Genomic DNA, 17,011 nt, shown 5'->3' with positions numbered 1-17,011 from the left:
TTAACATTCTTTTGTATTTGAGATATGGAACTATAGGTAAATCAGCCAATTCCTGTTATGTTCCCTAGGGTTACCAGTGTACTACAAGGGTTCCTTAGCTTCACAGGATCAGAGAAATACCACAGCAGCTTCTGCCAGTTCTGGGGGCAACTCTGCCTTTTCCTTCATTGGCTTCTATTTGCTCATAGCTGTGTGGGGACTGCAATTTAAAAAAAGTTTTGAATCAGTTGAAATGTGAAATTTAGATTTAAACTTTTAAAAACAATTTTTAGTAAAAAAAATAATTTTAAGATAAAAAAAATTGTACTAAAATGGATAGTTTAAATGTCTCATTCTCAAAATGTCAAAATGGAATGTTTTAAGCTTATCAGAATGCTTTTCTTCCTTTTGCTCCTTTCCAAGGAGTGAAACTTGATTGAAAGTATAACACTGCCACAAAAAATTAGTTCCAAAGCAACAGCATTTCCAACAGAAAAACATTGTCAGAAAATTTTTGACACAGTACCCATTTGATCCCTTTCTTCCCCAGCATCTTGCCCTGCCTTAACTTCTGTTCCTGCAAGGCACAGAACATCTTTAGGGCTATGTCTACGTTACAGGGGTTTTGCGCAAAAACCCCCGCTTTTGTGCAAAAACCCATGGAGTGTCCACACCTCAAGCATGTTTTTGCACACAAAAAAATACAGTAAATCGACAGGACACAGGGCTTTTGCCAGTAGAGGAATAACTCTCCCCATGAGGAATAACTCCCTTTTGTACGAAAGGTGTGTGTGGACACTCAACAGGGGTTTCTTGTGCAAAAAGAGCCTATCACAAAAAGCACAGGTGATCTGATGGCCATTCTGAGAATGGCAATCAGAACTTTCTTGTGCAAGAGTGTCCATGCAGTGTAGACGCTCTCTTGCGCAAAAGCACATAGCTTTTGTAATGTGCTTTTGAGGTGTGGATGCGCTTTTGCGCAAGAAGTTTTCGTGGAAGATCTCTTCCGCAAAAAGCTTCTTGCACAAAAACCCTGCAGTGTAGACAAAGCCCAACTGGTGTTTGGCTTTAGCCCTACAGAACTTCTAAACTCTGTAGGAGTTGATATTCAACATATGCAGACTCCCAGTTCTCTGAAAGCTACCCCAGTGCTTTCAAATAAGTGGGGTTGGTTTGTATTTTTCCCTCATTAAAAGACCAGATATTCAGCTTGTGTAATTCCAGTGGAGCTATCTTGATTTAAAACCACAGAGAATGCGGCACAAAATAGGAAATAACCTGAGAGTCTACAATAATAAAACAAATAGGGATAGTTTTTTAATAGTAATTATTACATATTTATTATATAGCCTTATTGCATATTTATTATATATCCCTGTTATACAGACAAAAGTGAAAAAATATTTCAAAGTTATTAATTATTAAAGTGCCAAAAGTGAATCACAGGATTTGGCTTCAGCCATAGACATGGCTTCATTCATAGACCATACCCAAAAGTGTAATGAATATAAATTCCTTCTGTAGCATATTGCCCACTGTATTTTAAATATATATGTCTTTTTATAGTTATTTGTTATTTGGCCACTTTTCAACTGGAGGAGCTTGGTCTTCAGCAATTCAGTAGAATTGTCAAATCTCTGGATGTTGCTAAAATGCATAAGGTAATGAAAGTAATTTCACTTTAACAAAATTTTGAATTAACATCACACCATGTTTTCATATTGTTTACTTATTATTTTTGAATCTGTAGTACTTTCCTGTGATTTTAAAAATGTTAGGAAGTTTTTCTTTCACTTTCACTCTAAACTTTTCAGCATATGAGTTCATTTAAATAACACTAGATGAATGTGTCATCTTTTGGTTAAATTATGGGAAATCAACATTCTACTTGCACAAAACTGCTGCACTTCCATAGTTATGCTCAGTTAATACCACACTCAGTCAAGATTCAATTAAAATGGGTATTGAGAAGTCTTGTCAATCAGTTTGTCCAATTAATGGCTGTCCTACAGCCTCTCTAATTTACATGATACCTCTATGTTCTGTTCACGATTTCATTCCACATGACGCAATAAAAATTATACTATATGGATGTACTACAGATAGACTCTGATTTTCTTGATGTCTGAGAAGACAGCCAAAACACTGAGTTTTGGGGCAATTGGCATTTCAGTCAATAAATTAACTTAGATTCAGGGAAAAGGCAAATTTCAGAAAACTGGGATTTATCTGTTTTGTCTTTATATTTATTACCCTGCATACTCATTGTGACTGAATTGCCTTTCCAATGAGCACAGCTACTACAGTATATTGTATAAGAGAAGGGAGCAGGCTAGGCTGGTGTGTAGTGCTTCTAATGGTGTTGGCATGGAGTGTTTCCATAAAGTCAGTTCATTAATTGTTAGAGATAACAATAGAGGAGAAGTGGCTCAGAAGACTACCAAAATCTTATGGACAAATTACACTTGGTTTAAAAGTTCTTCCAATCCCCAGGCCTCTTTGTAAAAGTTCTTTGGGAAACACAGTGGGCTGGACACTTCTTGAGCTCATGTGGGTATCAATGATAGTTTACTTTGTAAAACATCTGTTTTCAGTCCATACTAAGTATCACTCAATTATTCCATTCTCTTAACCTTAGATAGCTGAAGTGCCAATGTCCCTGACACTATTTTGCTCCATAAACATTTATTTTCTCCTTCCTTGTGTACAATATATCTATTCCATAAAGGGAGGTGTAGTACCACACACTGTCCACACAGTTTCTTTTGGTAGCATTTTTTTTCTGCCTAAGTGTCTTATCAGGCTGTCATCACTATACTATCTCACTTTTCTCCTCTTGCATCAGAAAAGCTTTTTTTTTGTCTCCAGAGTGATGCTAGATTATATGAATGCACCTGCAGCAGAGGATTTAGAAGCAGCAGCTGGTCCCCCAGCAACAGGGACAAAAACAACAGAAGGCAGATTTTCAGGCGTAGCAACAGCATGAGGCTGTCAGGCAGAATTCTGGACTACACATTTTGAGGATGCTGTCATACAGACAACATGCTCAGATCCTCCTGTCCTGAGTTCATCTTGCCTTTCAGTTGAGATGCAAGATACTATTTCATGTATATTTACTTTATTTAATAAAAATAAAAGATGTTTCTCCAGATCATGGGGCCAAATGTGGGACTCTTAAATCATGCAAGTAATCTTTACTCATATCTGTAATCTTTTAAAAGTCTGAGGGACTACTTATACAAGCTCTACTTTCATGAGTAAGAATTGCAAAATGGGATCCATATTTGTAAATGCTGACAAAATAGAGAGAGGGAAAACTCTCACTCCATACAGAGCCGGCCCACAACATTTTGGCACCTGAGGCGGGGAGCTCAAATGATGCCCCCATGCTCCTTTGCTGCACCTACAGCAGACACAATTTTCTATACTCTGGGTCTTAGTGGTGTCCCCTCCCCCCCACAATCTGGCACCTGAGGTGGCCACCTCAGTTCACCTCATGGTAAGGCTAGCCCTGACTCCATACCAGTATATAGGTGGGTATTTTGATTATAGCATAATAATCAAGAATACTAGACATATTTCAGTCTGAATGGAATCTATGTGTCTAAGTATTAGGAATCTAAGCATTGAATCTATGAATAGGATAGGTTCCAGTACTATAATCTCAGTGGGATTCCTTTTATGAGAAAAGATGACTTGTTGATAGGTTGCACATTCAGGACTTACTGTTGTTTTTATTAATCTGTATTATTCTTATCTGTGTGAGGAAATTGAAGGGGTTATATGTTAGAGACAAGGACAAAAGAGAGTCAAAGATGAAGAAAATAGAATGAAAATGTATTGATTCATTAGCCTGATACCTCTTAACTTTTAAGGCATCATAGCACTTTGCTGACTATAGTGCTGTGCAACAATAACTGATCAGCACAAAAATACCTACTGACGTCATATGTTGTTTATGTTTAGCCTCCAGGAATCTGTTTTGTTCTGTCTCACATTCTAAGACACTGGGTACTAAAATATACATTACAGTAGCAACCATCTAATTATACTTTTCACAACTCCCCTGTATACTTTAAACATCTCATGGTGTTTGATAATGACTTAGTTACCCATTTTTCCTTAAGAGAGTGTGAAATCTTTGTGGCCAATATGTAATTGGACTAGCAGCAGGAAGCCTCCAGGGACAATGGTCACCTGCTAAAGATGTATGTACTGTTGTAGCTATATTGGTCTCAGGATATTAGTGAGACCTGGGGGTGATGTAGTATCTTTTACTGGATCAGCTTCTGCTGGCGAGGGAAACAGGCTTCTCTCTCTTCCCAACAGGAGTTGGTCCAATAAAAGATGCTACTTCACCCATCTCATCCCACCTGCTAAAGATAGCAGTTAGAAAATCATGGACTAATAGTTGCTGCCAATACAAGAACAAGAGTTGTTAAAAGTCGATCTGAACTTACTTTTTTATAAACTTGGTCTGCCTTGGGCAAGAACTGATTCATTATCTTTTATTGGTGTATATTATTGTTTCATTTGCCTTGAAACAGTAGCTGCAAGCACCATGCCGAGGATGATTAATCAAAGATCCAGGGGGTCCAGGCCCTGAAGTCAGAAGGAGCTGAGATAGAGCAGTGAATCAGAGGCAAACCAGCAGGTCGTAGTACAATGCACAATAGATTGCTGCCTGATTGGGTGTGCTGGTTGATGAGAGGAATATCAAAGATGCAGGAAGGGAAGGAAGGAAAGAGTCCATTCAGAAAAGAGGAGTCTGCCAAAGAGCAGCAGTCTTTAACATCAGTACCGGTTTAATTAAAGCAGTTTAAATCACACTTTTAGATTAACTGGTACAACTTAGTATATAGATAAGGCCATCAGTGCATCACCACTATGGAAGAATACTGTGACTTTAGATCTAATTCTCTTCTGCTTTGTATCCTGCGTAATGATATTTGCACCTGTACAAAATGAGTGTAAAATGTTACTGTGCTAACATGTCACTATTTTACACCAACTTTGCACAGATGTAATGACAATACAAGATGCAAAGTAGTAGAGAATCAGACCTATTGATTCCATGGGGGAGGATCCTACATTCCCCCATATGCAGGAAGAATGATTTGCTAGAGTAACTAGGCAGTGGTTCCCAAACTTTTCGGCATCTTGCTCCCTTTTTGACTTTTGAGAAACCCTCACACCCCCCTCCACTCCCACCCCAGCAGCAAAACTTGTTGAGGGAACCCATGAGCTAGGGGAAAACATATATCTCATCACTGTAGAGCTAACAAGAATGTATTCCATTAAATTCCACCAAAATTAAAGTCACAAATAAAATCACATGTTAATCCCGTGCCTTTGGAGGCTAAATGGAGTGTCTGTCGTTTGCCAGAGCTCAATGGACTAGGTTCTTCAGTCACCCAGTTGGTCAGCCAATATGCTTTAGGGCATCTGGATGATATAGAAGTGTACAGGCTCATATCAGAATTCCATTTGACTGAAGTGGAGCAGTCCTCTTGTCATTGAAGTAGGCTGCCTGGATATTTGATCCTTCTAGATGTGCGATAGTTAAAAATGAGACCAAATCCCTAGGTACTTCCTTGGAAATGGCCACATCAGACCCATTGTTAGCAAAGTATAGGTCTCGCAAGATTTTCTAGTTACTGTCAGGCAATTCCTTTCATTTCTAAGGATTATGATGGAAAGATCAGATTTGGCATTTTTCCCAAAATCACTGGCCCGTAATAAAGGAGAGTACCATAATTAAGTGCACAGTTTGCTACATTTCTCACTCTGGCTGGAGATCTCAGGGGGCAGAAGAACCTGGACCTGCTCCAGCCAATGAACATGCACTCCTACCCCCTGCTGTTCCTGCTGATGCTATAGTGGCCATGGAGAGGCACTACTCATCTGATCCCAACCTGTTGCAGTGACAGAGGGCTGGGGTAATCCTCTTTCCTTGGAGCAGCCTGTATACTAAACCCATCATCCCCAGCCCCACTCCAGAATAATGATTTACATGAAGTACGTACATTTTCATTTTATTTTCCAAAAAAACAAAAATTAATTGAGTTTAGGGGATAATCGTCTAGTACTTCATATAATTCAAGTCTTCAGTACATTAAATTTGAAAGAAATAATCTCTTGTTAGTTTCTTAGGTTCTTCTTCAATGTCTTGAATTTGAGTACATGGATAAAAGATGAATGGAGTCAGATATATGATTCTCTTTATGTAAAAGAGAACTGGATTGATCCATTACTAGAGTAAGTACTAAATATTCAATATATTTCATAGAATCATAGAATACTAGAACTGGAAGGACCTTGAGATGTCATCGAGCTCAGACCTCTGCCCTCACACCAGGACCAAGAACTGTCTAGATCAGGGCTAATCAACACATGGCCCGTGGGCCACATGCAGCCTGCAGCCTGTATGTTTGCGGCCTGCATTGTGGTTTGGGTTTACACAGGGCTCAACACGTGGCCCACAGATGGTATCCTTTGAACATGGTCTCCACTGGGAACATGCTCCACAACAGTGAGACGTCTCCCAGGAGGGGTGAGCATTGAAAGATGGAAATGGACGGATTGGTTAGAACAGGATGTTGGCGTTTCTAGCTCCCAGGGAGGAGGTGCTGAGAGCACCAGAGCATCGTGGGAAGTTCTTTGTATTCATGCCCGCCAGTGTGAAAGAAGTTATTTTTATATATTTGCATATATATTCGCATGTATATGCAACCACACTTGAGTTGTGGCCCTCAGCATGTGCTGTGAGTATTATTATTATGTGGCCCCTGGGACTTTTGAAGTTGAGTAGCCCTGGTCTAGATCATCCCTGACAGGTGTCTGTCTAATCTGCTCTTAAATATCTCCAGTGATGGAGATTCCACAACTGCCCACAGGCAATTTATTCCAGGGTTTAACCACCCTGACAGTTAGGAAGTTTTTCCTAATGTCCAACCTAAACCTCCCTTGATACAATTCAAGCCCATTGCTTCTTGTCCTATCATCTGAGGCCAAGAACAATTTTTCTCCCTTGTCCTTGTAGCACCTTTTTAGGTACTTGAAAACTGCTACCATTTCCCTTCTCAGTCATCTCTTTTGTAAACTTAACAAGCCTAATTCTTTCAGTTTTCCCTCATAGGTCATGTTTTCTAGACCTTTAATAATTTTTATTGCTCTTCTCTGGACCATCTCCAGTTTATCCACATCTTTCTTAAAATATGGTGCCCAGAACGGGACACAATACTCCACTTGAGGCCTAATCAGTGAAGAATAGAGCGGAAGAATGACTTCTTGTGTCTCGCTCACAACACTACTGTTAATGTATGTTCCTTCCTAAATGGAGTACTTTTTGTTTGTCCTTACTGAACTTCATCCTATTTACCTCAGACCATTTCTCCAATTTTTCCAGATAATTTTGAATTATAACCCTATCCTCCAAAGCAGTTGGAACCCCTCCCAACTTGGTATTATCTGCAGACTTAATAATTGTACTCTCTATGCCATCATCTAAATCGTTGATGAAGATATTAAACAGAACTGGTCCCAAAACAGACCTCTGCGGAGCCTGACTTGTTATGCCCTTCTAGCATGACTGTGAACCATTAGTAACTACTCTCTGAGAATGGTTATCCAGCCAATTATACACCCACCTCACAGTAGCCCCATATCAGTCGTATTTGCCTAGTTTAGTGATAAGGGCACATGAGACCATGTCAAATGCTTTACTAAAGTCCAGGTATACCACGCCCACCACTTCTCCCTTATCCACAAGGCTTGATATCTGATCAAAGAAAGATTAGTCTGACATGATTTATTCTTTACAAATACATGCTGGCAGTTTCCTACTACCTTATTATCTTCCAGATATTTGCAGATGAATTACTTAATTACTTGCTCCATTATCTTCCCTGCTACAGAAGTTAAACTGATAGTTTCCTGGGTTGTTCCTATTTCCCTTTTTATAGATGGGCACTATATTTGCCCTTTTCCAGTCTTCTGGAATCTCTCCCAACTTCCATGATTTTTCAAAGATGATAGCTAAAGGCTCAGATACCTCCTCTAGCAGCTCCTTGAGAATTCTAGGATGCATTTCATCAGGTCTCGGTGACTTTATGACAAAGTAAGTATAGATGAAAAAAGTAAAGGCAGACAATGGTCTAGGTCAGATTCTTCATATTATCTGACAGTGGTGAGGCTTAAGAACCACCCCTATTCTCAGCATTTCCTATTGGCTAGTTTAGGCTTCTCTCCACTCAGTATTTGGGCTTTGGTGGAACCCCAGTTTAACTTCTGTAGCAGGGAAGATAATGGAGCAAGTAATTAAGTAATTCATCTGCAAATATCTGGAAGGTAATAAGGTAGTAGGAAACTGCCAGCATGTATTTGTTTATAATAGCTGCCTCTCTGACTTGCTCTCTGACACTGTTGTAAAATGAACTGTCAATGTGCTTGTTTACCTGGCATTACAGTTGTTTCATCTCAGATAAACAGTTTTATTGGAAATAGTCTAACTTTTATTCAAGAAGTGAAGTAACATTTTTGAATGTCCATTCTGTGCCACTAGTCATTCAGACTCCATTGATCAATTCATTAAAAAGGAAATAAACTGAAGAGACAAAAGTATCAGCATCATTGATAATCTCAGATACAGTATTATTATGATTTTGTATGAAAGAAAAAGTAGAAAATACTATTTTCAAGTATTTTTAAAGATGGCAGCCAAAAATAGACCCACTGATCAAGGAACTTGCTGACAAATTAGCTAATCGCGTTACGACCGTGAAGACTTTGACAGTCACGAAGCCGAATGAATTTGATTTGACCACTCCTAAGCCACGAGCCATACCCGTACCTGAGCCAATACCATTACAGGAGAAGCATCATCCTGTGAGTGCTTTTTATTATTTGAACAATGTTCAGTTGTATGTTTTTGTACTTAACCAAAGGATATGGTTAGCAGTCTCTTCCTTGAAGTTATTTGAATCTAAAATAATTGAAGAAAACCTACCAACGCTGGTAAAAGAACAGGAAAACACTGAGTTCCAGGCTAAATTTGTAGAAAATAAGTCATACTGGCTTAATTGGTGTAGTAGGTGTTTTCTAAGCATACCACATATACTCTTCTATAGAAGAGAAGGGGAGGGAAGCGAAAAGGTGGCTCCTACAGTTCAAAAAATACCAGTGGAGCAACCATTTATTTTTTGCCCCTTGAATATGTAACCTAATAGGTTGCTACTAGCCCATTTAATATGAACATTAATCTACTTTGGAGTGATCTTCAGGTGCAGATTGGGGAAGTAAACCCTTCTACTGTAACTTGTATAAAAATATAGTGGTGTTATCCTGCTCCACATTAAGTAAATGGCAAAACTGCCAGAAATTTCAACATAGGCATAACCAACCCTAGGTTCGCACATCATCCTTGAGGATGGAATTTCATTTCCTGTTATGTGGGTTTGTGGGGCACCTTAATGAAAATTGTTCATATTTCATATGTATTGCTCACATAGAAACGAGTGCAGAGGTTCTCTTGGAGGCCTGACTGCTTGCCTTTCTAACTTAAGCAGTCACATTGGGTAAGATTTTAATTTCAGTCATACTAGTGTAGATCTGGAGTCACATAGTGGACTTCGCTGCGGGGGTTCGTTAAAGTAAACAGGATTTGGGCTAAGGTTGCTATGATTAACTGAATAAAGTTTCCATGGTTGTTTGTATTTAGTTTCATAGGCTCTCAGAATGGGGATATTGCTTTGGACACTATCTATAACCTTATATTATCATATTAGGCTGTTAATAATACAAATGTTGAATGCTCCCAGAAGTCATTTGTGTCTTTGAGTAATATGCAATTTCATGGTAGCACATTGTAGAACTAACGGGATTTCATACTGAAACAACCAAATACCAGATTCTTTAAAAATGCATATTTTTAAACACTCACTTCGTATTGGAATGAGTCACCCTCTCATCTTTATGCTGTGCAGTCTCACTGAGAATAGTTTTGCATTAACTCACACCTAGGTATTGAAGTTCATTTGTGCTGTGAAGATTATATTGGATTTTATTTAAATTCAGATCAAACCTGTCAAATTTCTTTAAGTGCTCATGAAAATTTAGCCCACTCTTTATATATATCCTTGACCTTGTTCCTGTTTTTTCTTAAAAATAATAAAATAAACAAACCCAAAAATAATAAAATAAACAAATCTGGCTAATGTAACAAGATTTTGTTTGGTAATACACTGCTAATGTAATACTTAAACTCTATAATCTTATGTGTCAAAATAGAAGCTTTTAATATAGTATGCATAACATTTACCCCATCCATGTCCAGCTCGTAAGGAAGTACAAGACAGTCACTGCCAGAGATCAGAAGTGTTTACTGATTGACAAGTGTAGTATGTATTCCTTCCCTTCTTGCTCCCATACTCCTAGGTTATGTTCTCCTGACACCGTACAATTGTTTTGTTTCTATCCAATATAAAACATTACTACTTGTGTGTATATTTTTAGTGACTAAATAGACTAAATAGAATTCAGATGACACCTTACAAATCATTTCTGCAGTTGTCTCTTAATACTTAGAGTCAATCTGTGCCTTTTAGGCATTGGTCTGTGTTGCAAATAATAATAATGGTTATTCAACCATTAGAGAAGCTGTAGAAGAGATTGTATTTCAAGGATTACATCTATTAAAACGCTGTATCATGTTTAGGGCCCTACCAAATTCACAGTTCATTTTGGTCAATTTCATGGTCATAGCATTTTTAAAATAGTAAATTTCATTATTTCAGCTACATTAATTGCGTAGCTGAAGTCAAAGTACCTTAACTGGACTTTTGGAACTATCTAAATAGCAGGAAGTCGAAGGAAGAACACTCTTCCTCCAACTTCTCTTACTTCTCATGAAATGCAGGGTACAGAAGTTGGAGTAAAAAGCCTGTTATTTCGAAATAATTTCAAAATAACGGGCTTGCTGTGTCGATGCGCACTCTGTTATTTTGAAATAATGAGTTGTTTTGAAATAAGCGTTCTGTGTAGACATAGCCAAGGTTACCGTAGATGGGTTGCAGTATTTCCACCCTTATTTCTGGTCTGTTCCTTGCAGAACTGAGACCTCAGCCAGAAGTTGCCAATCTTTGGTCATCCAGCTCTGAAGGCAGTAGCACGGAAGTAAGAGTAGCATGGTATGGTATTGTCTCCCCTACTCCTGCTCTGCTGCTAGCTGGGTGCTGCCTTTTTATAGCTGGGTGCCTGGCCAGCAGCTGCTACTCCTTGGCTACCTAGCTCTGGAGGTAGTGCAGAAGGGTGGTAATACTGATACCCTCTTACAAATACCCTTGTGAACCCCCTCAACCGTCTTTTGAGTAGGCGCCAATTTCCCGGTTTGAGAAATACTGATCTCCACCATGAAATCTGTATACGAAGTTAAAAATACATAAAAGACCAAATTTCACCAGAGACACCAGATTTCACAATTTGTGATGTGTTTTGAATGACTGTGAATTTGGTAGGGCCCTTATCATGCTGCTCCTCTCTGCCATCATGCATCTGGTCAGCAATTCTGGCTAGAGCAGGGATGGAGTAAGGCCTGACCTCTCTCACCTTCCTCCTCCCACCTCCCCATATTGTGACGGCTAGCACTCAGAGAGCATTTGTAAAAATCAGTCCCAAAAAAGGATAGATGAACCTGGCCCCGCTGTGGAGGGAATAAACAAGGAAGCAAGCTCCTCCTACCTCCTTCCCCTTGTGCACCTGCATAAAGCCCTTAATTTAAAGTAGATTGAGCTCTAGTGTTAGACTTCATAGAAAAAGACTCTACTCATAATTGTTTATTCACCTTCTCCTCCACTTAGCTCCCAGCACCTGCAGGATGATTGGTAATTGTCACAAAGAAGATTTGCTGTCTGTCTGTCTAGCTAGTGCTTGTTACCATGGTATCCGAGTGCTCAATTACAAGGCTAGAATCATTTTAAAAACAAATCTGATTGAAGAGTCCCTGTGATTTAAATTACATACACGTGTAATTTGGGAATATCTGAGGAGGCAAAAGCAACTTTTCAGTGTAAGAAAGGGGCAGTAAATCACATGTCTGGAGAGAGGACAGAAGACTGATGATCTCTTCCTAATTCAGACACTGACTTCTTATGCAAGCTGTTGTAACCCTTCTGAGCATCAGTTTCCCCATCTATGATTATAACTTCAGTTGCTAATTTATTGTTTGCAAAGCATGTTGAGATACATGAGCAGCCTCAACAGTACCCATAGTTGCTAACTTTTTTAACTTAAGGAGAATTATGTAAAAACATAAAGCCAATGGGAGACTGCAGCCCTTTTTTTTTTAAACTTAGTTAACAACTGCTTGGCCCTTTGGCTGACAGCACCCGGCACAGAGTTGAGAAGACCTAGATAGATGCAGTCATGTAGCAATGTTTGGAAGCCACCAAACATTGCTACATGGTTGCTACAGGTTTTGTCAACTCTCTCCCAGGAGCTGTCAGCCAAAGGGCCAGGCTGTTGTTAACCTCTAAAACTTTACTGTTCATTTTATGGCACTAACAGAAAATAAATCACTACTTTTTAAATAATTGCTGCAGTTTTACGTTTAGTGTAAATGATCTCCTCCCTAAACTAAGAGTTATTGTTTGAAACATTCAGCCTTTCATGTCAAATATTACAGAAATGTTTGCCCTTTAATATAGGTTCCTCAGAGCACCTACAAACCTCCAAAGGAAAAACAGCTCCTTCAGAAAATCAAGTATAGAAATCGCCGAAAAGCAGAGGTAAGTGTGGCATGATTTTATTTTTAATCCTCCCTCTCCTACATCTGTTTGTTCTTTAATTCAGGTTACAATGTTCACAGCTTTAGGACTCTATCCAGTGCCAAAAATGCTTCTGCAGGTGCTAGCCCACAGACCCTACCTCCAAGTAATGAAGACTGCTTCCTTTATCCCTTTCCCCGACTCTTTATCTGTCTTGTCTATTTTATTGTAAGCTCTTCAGGATGGAGCTATCATTCTACTCACTGTTGCAGCACAAATAATAGCAGTATGATTACAAGGGGTAGTGCTCTTGACAAAGCAGCCATGTAATAGTGTCCTGAAGTAGCCAATTAACATTGCTCCATTTACATACTTGTTCTTACATTGTTGCCCAGTGCTGTGTTGTTTGCTCCTTCATCTGCACTGACCCTGTGAAGGAGTCTGGGTAGTGGGAATTTCCCCTACCACTTGCATAGATAGTCCACTGAAGACACTTGCCTCCCCCATGCCTGGCTCCTACTCAACAGAGGGGAACATTTCCCTCCTACTGTGTTGAGTAGTTTGAGGAGCATTCTCTCCCCTCCCCCCCAGCTTCTTCATTACTTCCCAAGAAGAGGTCACAGAAGAATTTGCACCCCACTGCTTCTGCCCTGCTCCGCTCTACAGTAATGAGGACCAGTGGCTTTTCCTACACCTCACTGTATCAACCGTTTCACCTGACTCCAGGGATAAGAGAACAGGATGCACGGATGGAGTATCCTTCCAAGTTCTGCTTGCTCCCTCTGGCCTAGTGGAGGGGGCACTGGGAAACTTCTCCAGCTTTGTGGAACCCTGAAAAGATCCAGGATAGACTACTCCTTTCATAGAATCATAGAACTGGAAGGAACCTTGAGAGGTCATTAAGTCTTCCTGTCCCCTGCAATTATGGCAGGACCAAGTATCATCTAGATTAGGGGTGACCAACCTGCGGCTCTCAAGCTGCATGCGGCTCTTTGATTAGAGAAATGTGACTCTTAGGGTTATGGCTCAATTGTCATTCGGAGCTGCACACCCAGACTACTCATGGCTGCTCTGCGCATGCGCACCAGCACCTGGAGGGAGAAGCACATTGCTGCAGCAGCTCCAATGAGACCCAGGCATTGGGTTGGGTGGGGGGAGGTAGGGGTGCCTGGCTCTGGGAGAGGGAGAGGGCATTGGGTTAGAGCAGGAGGTCTGGGGGTTCCTGGCTCTGGGGGAGGGGTGGGTGCATTGAGTTAGAGCTGAGAAGCTGGGGGTGCCTGGCTCTGGAGGAGGGGTGGAGCATTAGGTTAGAGTAGGGAGCTGAAGCACCTTAAACTCAAAGTCTTCATGGATGCAGATAAGGCAGCCAACACAGATGTCACATTTAAATTCCAGGGCAAAAAAAGAATTAGAATGTACCTGGTTTACACTGTATTTCTTTAAAGAAAATTCAAAGGCTATATTGTTTGCCAGGCTGAAGCAATTATTCTGAGATATAAGTCTCTCCCTTATTGTTTTTGAACTTGTCATAGTTGCAATCTGGGACAGACCTGAATTTTTACAACTATTCAAAAGCCATAATCCTCATAAGTAAAAAAATGAGGAAACCATACCAGAGATCAACAAGTTGGAGTGAAACAGGCACTTCAAATTGTGCTCTTGTCCAAAATGTCCTGTAATGTTATTTTTATCACTTTATTTTGTGTACTATATATATAGAGTGAGAGAGAGAGAGAGAGAGAGAGAGAGAGAGAGAGAGAGAGAGAATGAATATATACAACTAAAATATAATATGTGGCTCTTTGTACTCTATCCACAGCTATTTTGGCTCTTAATTTCTAACTGGTTGGCCACCCCGATCTAGATCACACAAGACACACAGATAACCAATGTGTGTGTTTAAAAATTTAACATATTTTCTGTTTTCTAACTGAAATTTCAGAGATAACCCAGCTACAGAGAAATCTCAGTGGGCCCTGACACATCTGTAGTTTTAGGTGCTGTGCATACCTGAGAGTTCTTCCTCAGAGTAGGCTCTGAGAGTGGGAGATCCTCATGACTAGGCAAAGCTCCAGGATTCAAACTGCTGTGTTAAAAAGGGAGTGGAAGCAAAGGCCTGCAAAGTGCCCTGGCACTTGAACTGATCTGGCTATTTAACCTGGGCCAGATTTTGAAATGAATCCTATTCAATAAATCAGCTCCTATTAGATTTAAGGCAGATTTCGGTCTTCTCTTTGGAAAAAAATAATTACATGGCAGTTTCCTCTCCCATCACCCCTCCCACGAGGCAATCCCCATGGAGAGGTGCTTTAGAAGTCTGATAAAGGGTATGTTTTTCATATCTTTTTATCTGTACTCTCCCACCTGCATTCCACCAATGCCTTGTTCTAGTTTTCACTGACTGGTACCAGACCATTTATCGCTTACTGGCTTCTCTTTATGTCCTTGTGCAAACTGTATTTGGTTCAGCGGCTATACGCAGTACATGCTGAACTGCCTACGTATTTTGTTAGGGGTAGGCTTTCCATTTGCCCTTTTGTTGCCCTATCTTGTTATAGGCATCTGGTGTTTCCTTTAAGTTCTTCGCTTTCCAGCATTACTTTATTTTGTATTCTTTCATTATGTCTGCATTGTACATGCTTAGCACACATTATATGGGAAGATTGAAAAGGAAAAGAAACAAAGTGCATTATCTGCATTGCCAAGAGTCTGAGATACACTTAACTAGCAGCCACAGTCTCCAATGGAGCAGATGCATGAATGTGAACAACACAAAGAAAAGCCATGGCAGAAAGTTAAGCTGCAATAGCAGCAATTTTTGTCACTCTGAAATGGCATAAAAGGCACCCAAAGCATTCACAAAGATCAGTTCCTCAGATTGTGCACAATGAAACTGAAATTGTGGCTCTTAAAAAGAAAGATGCATATGGAAATGTCACTTATTCTTTTATAGAATTGCTCATGTAATAGCTGACATCGAGACAGACATATTGGAAACTCTAGAAAAGAGTGAAAACACCAGGAGCTTATCCCTGTGCATTTGATGTTAGGGCTGATGCTACACACACAATTATTGTCTAGCTTCCAGAATCAGTGGAAACTCCGGAGTGCATCTTTCACTTCCGTGATTGCCGTTTGCAAGCAAAGGAAATGTCATTACTCATGGACTAGCAAAGTGGTAGAAATGTAGCCGTGTTAGCCTGGTGCAGCTGAAACAAAAAACAGGACTGTGTAGCACTTTAAAGACTAACAAGATGGTTTAATAGGTGATGAGCTTTCGTGGGCCAGACCCACTTCCTCAGATCAAATAGTGGAAGAAAATTGTCACAACCATATATACCAAAAGATACAATTAAAAAAAAATGAACACATATGAAAAGGACAAATCAAATTTCAGAACAGAAGGCGGATGGGGGGGAAGGGGCAGAGGTAAATGTCTGTGAGCTAATGATATTAGAGGTGATAATTAGGGAAGCTATCTTTGTAATGGGTAAGATAATTAGCGTCTTTATTCAAATTTGAGTGTAAAGTGTCGAATTTAAGCATGAATGATAGTTCAGAGGATTCTCTTTCAAGTGAAGTCTTAAAAGGTCTTTGAAGCAGGATGCAGGTAATCAAGTCATTGAGACAATGTACTTTCTGGTTGAAATGGCAAGAAACTGTTTTTTCTTTGTGATCCTGTCTGATATCTGTTTTGTGGGCATTGATCCTTTGGCGAAGTGTCTGAGACGTTTGTCCAATGTGTGATGCCCCTTTTAAATGGGTTCAGCTGGAGCTACTCAGACCCTTATGCCTTTTGGAGCAACCATCTGGTGCCCAGGCTTCTCTTCAACTACACTATTCTACCATTGCAGGGAAAGGAATAAAGTTATCTTGCTTACATTGTGGAAACAAATGGTGGAAATTGTGTGTTAAGTGCAGTGATGGGGCTTTCATCTAAGATTCCAATTCTTCAACCAGCTTAAAAGATACTTGGACGCCATGCAGGGATCCACTTGGAAGAGATTATTGCAGAATCAGGGTCTTCACACACTTTTTTCATCAAGGATGAAAATTTGTGGTGATGTCATTCATTGAAAGCTGATTAATGCACTTGCCCATGTACGCAGACATAAAGCTAATTTTTTAAACATTTTGCTCCATCTTCCTCTATGAGCGAAGCTAGGACATGGTGCAATAAAGTAGGTGTATTTTTTTACAATAGGTACATTCTTTCCAGATAGAAAAGGAAGATGGGAACCAATTGGAACCTGACCCCCTTCATCCCTCAC

The 17,011-nt window shown here is 39.8% G+C and overlaps 1 protein-coding gene across 4 annotated transcripts in view; it reads left to right on the top strand.

Annotated features, from left to right (window-relative positions):
• CFAP99 (cilia and flagella associated protein 99) overlaps positions 1-17,011 on the top strand; it is a 71,545-nt gene that overhangs the window by 16,824 nt on the left and 37,710 nt on the right. For 3 of the 4 annotated variants that reach the window (XM_075930875.1, XM_075930877.1, XM_075930874.1), the window contains exons 4-7: positions 1,546-1,640; positions 6,125-6,237; positions 8,691-8,865; positions 12,681-12,761. In XM_075930875.1, coding sequence (XP_075786990.1) covers positions 1,546-1,640; positions 6,125-6,237; positions 8,691-8,865; positions 12,681-12,761 — 464 coding nt within the window. The remainder of the gene's footprint in view (positions 1-1,545; positions 1,641-6,124; positions 6,238-8,690; positions 8,866-12,680; positions 12,762-17,011) is intronic. The other variant, XM_075930878.1, reaches the window with a different exon arrangement.

The sequence above is a fragment of the Pelodiscus sinensis genome, chromosome 5 (genome assembly GCF_049634645.1).
Source record: "Pelodiscus sinensis isolate JC-2024 chromosome 5, ASM4963464v1, whole genome shotgun sequence".
NCBI classification, from domain to species: Eukaryota; Metazoa; Chordata; order Testudines; family Trionychidae; genus Pelodiscus; species Pelodiscus sinensis.
Note: the sequence above shows the minus strand (reverse complement) of the source record. Positions and strands in the feature narration are given on the sequence as shown.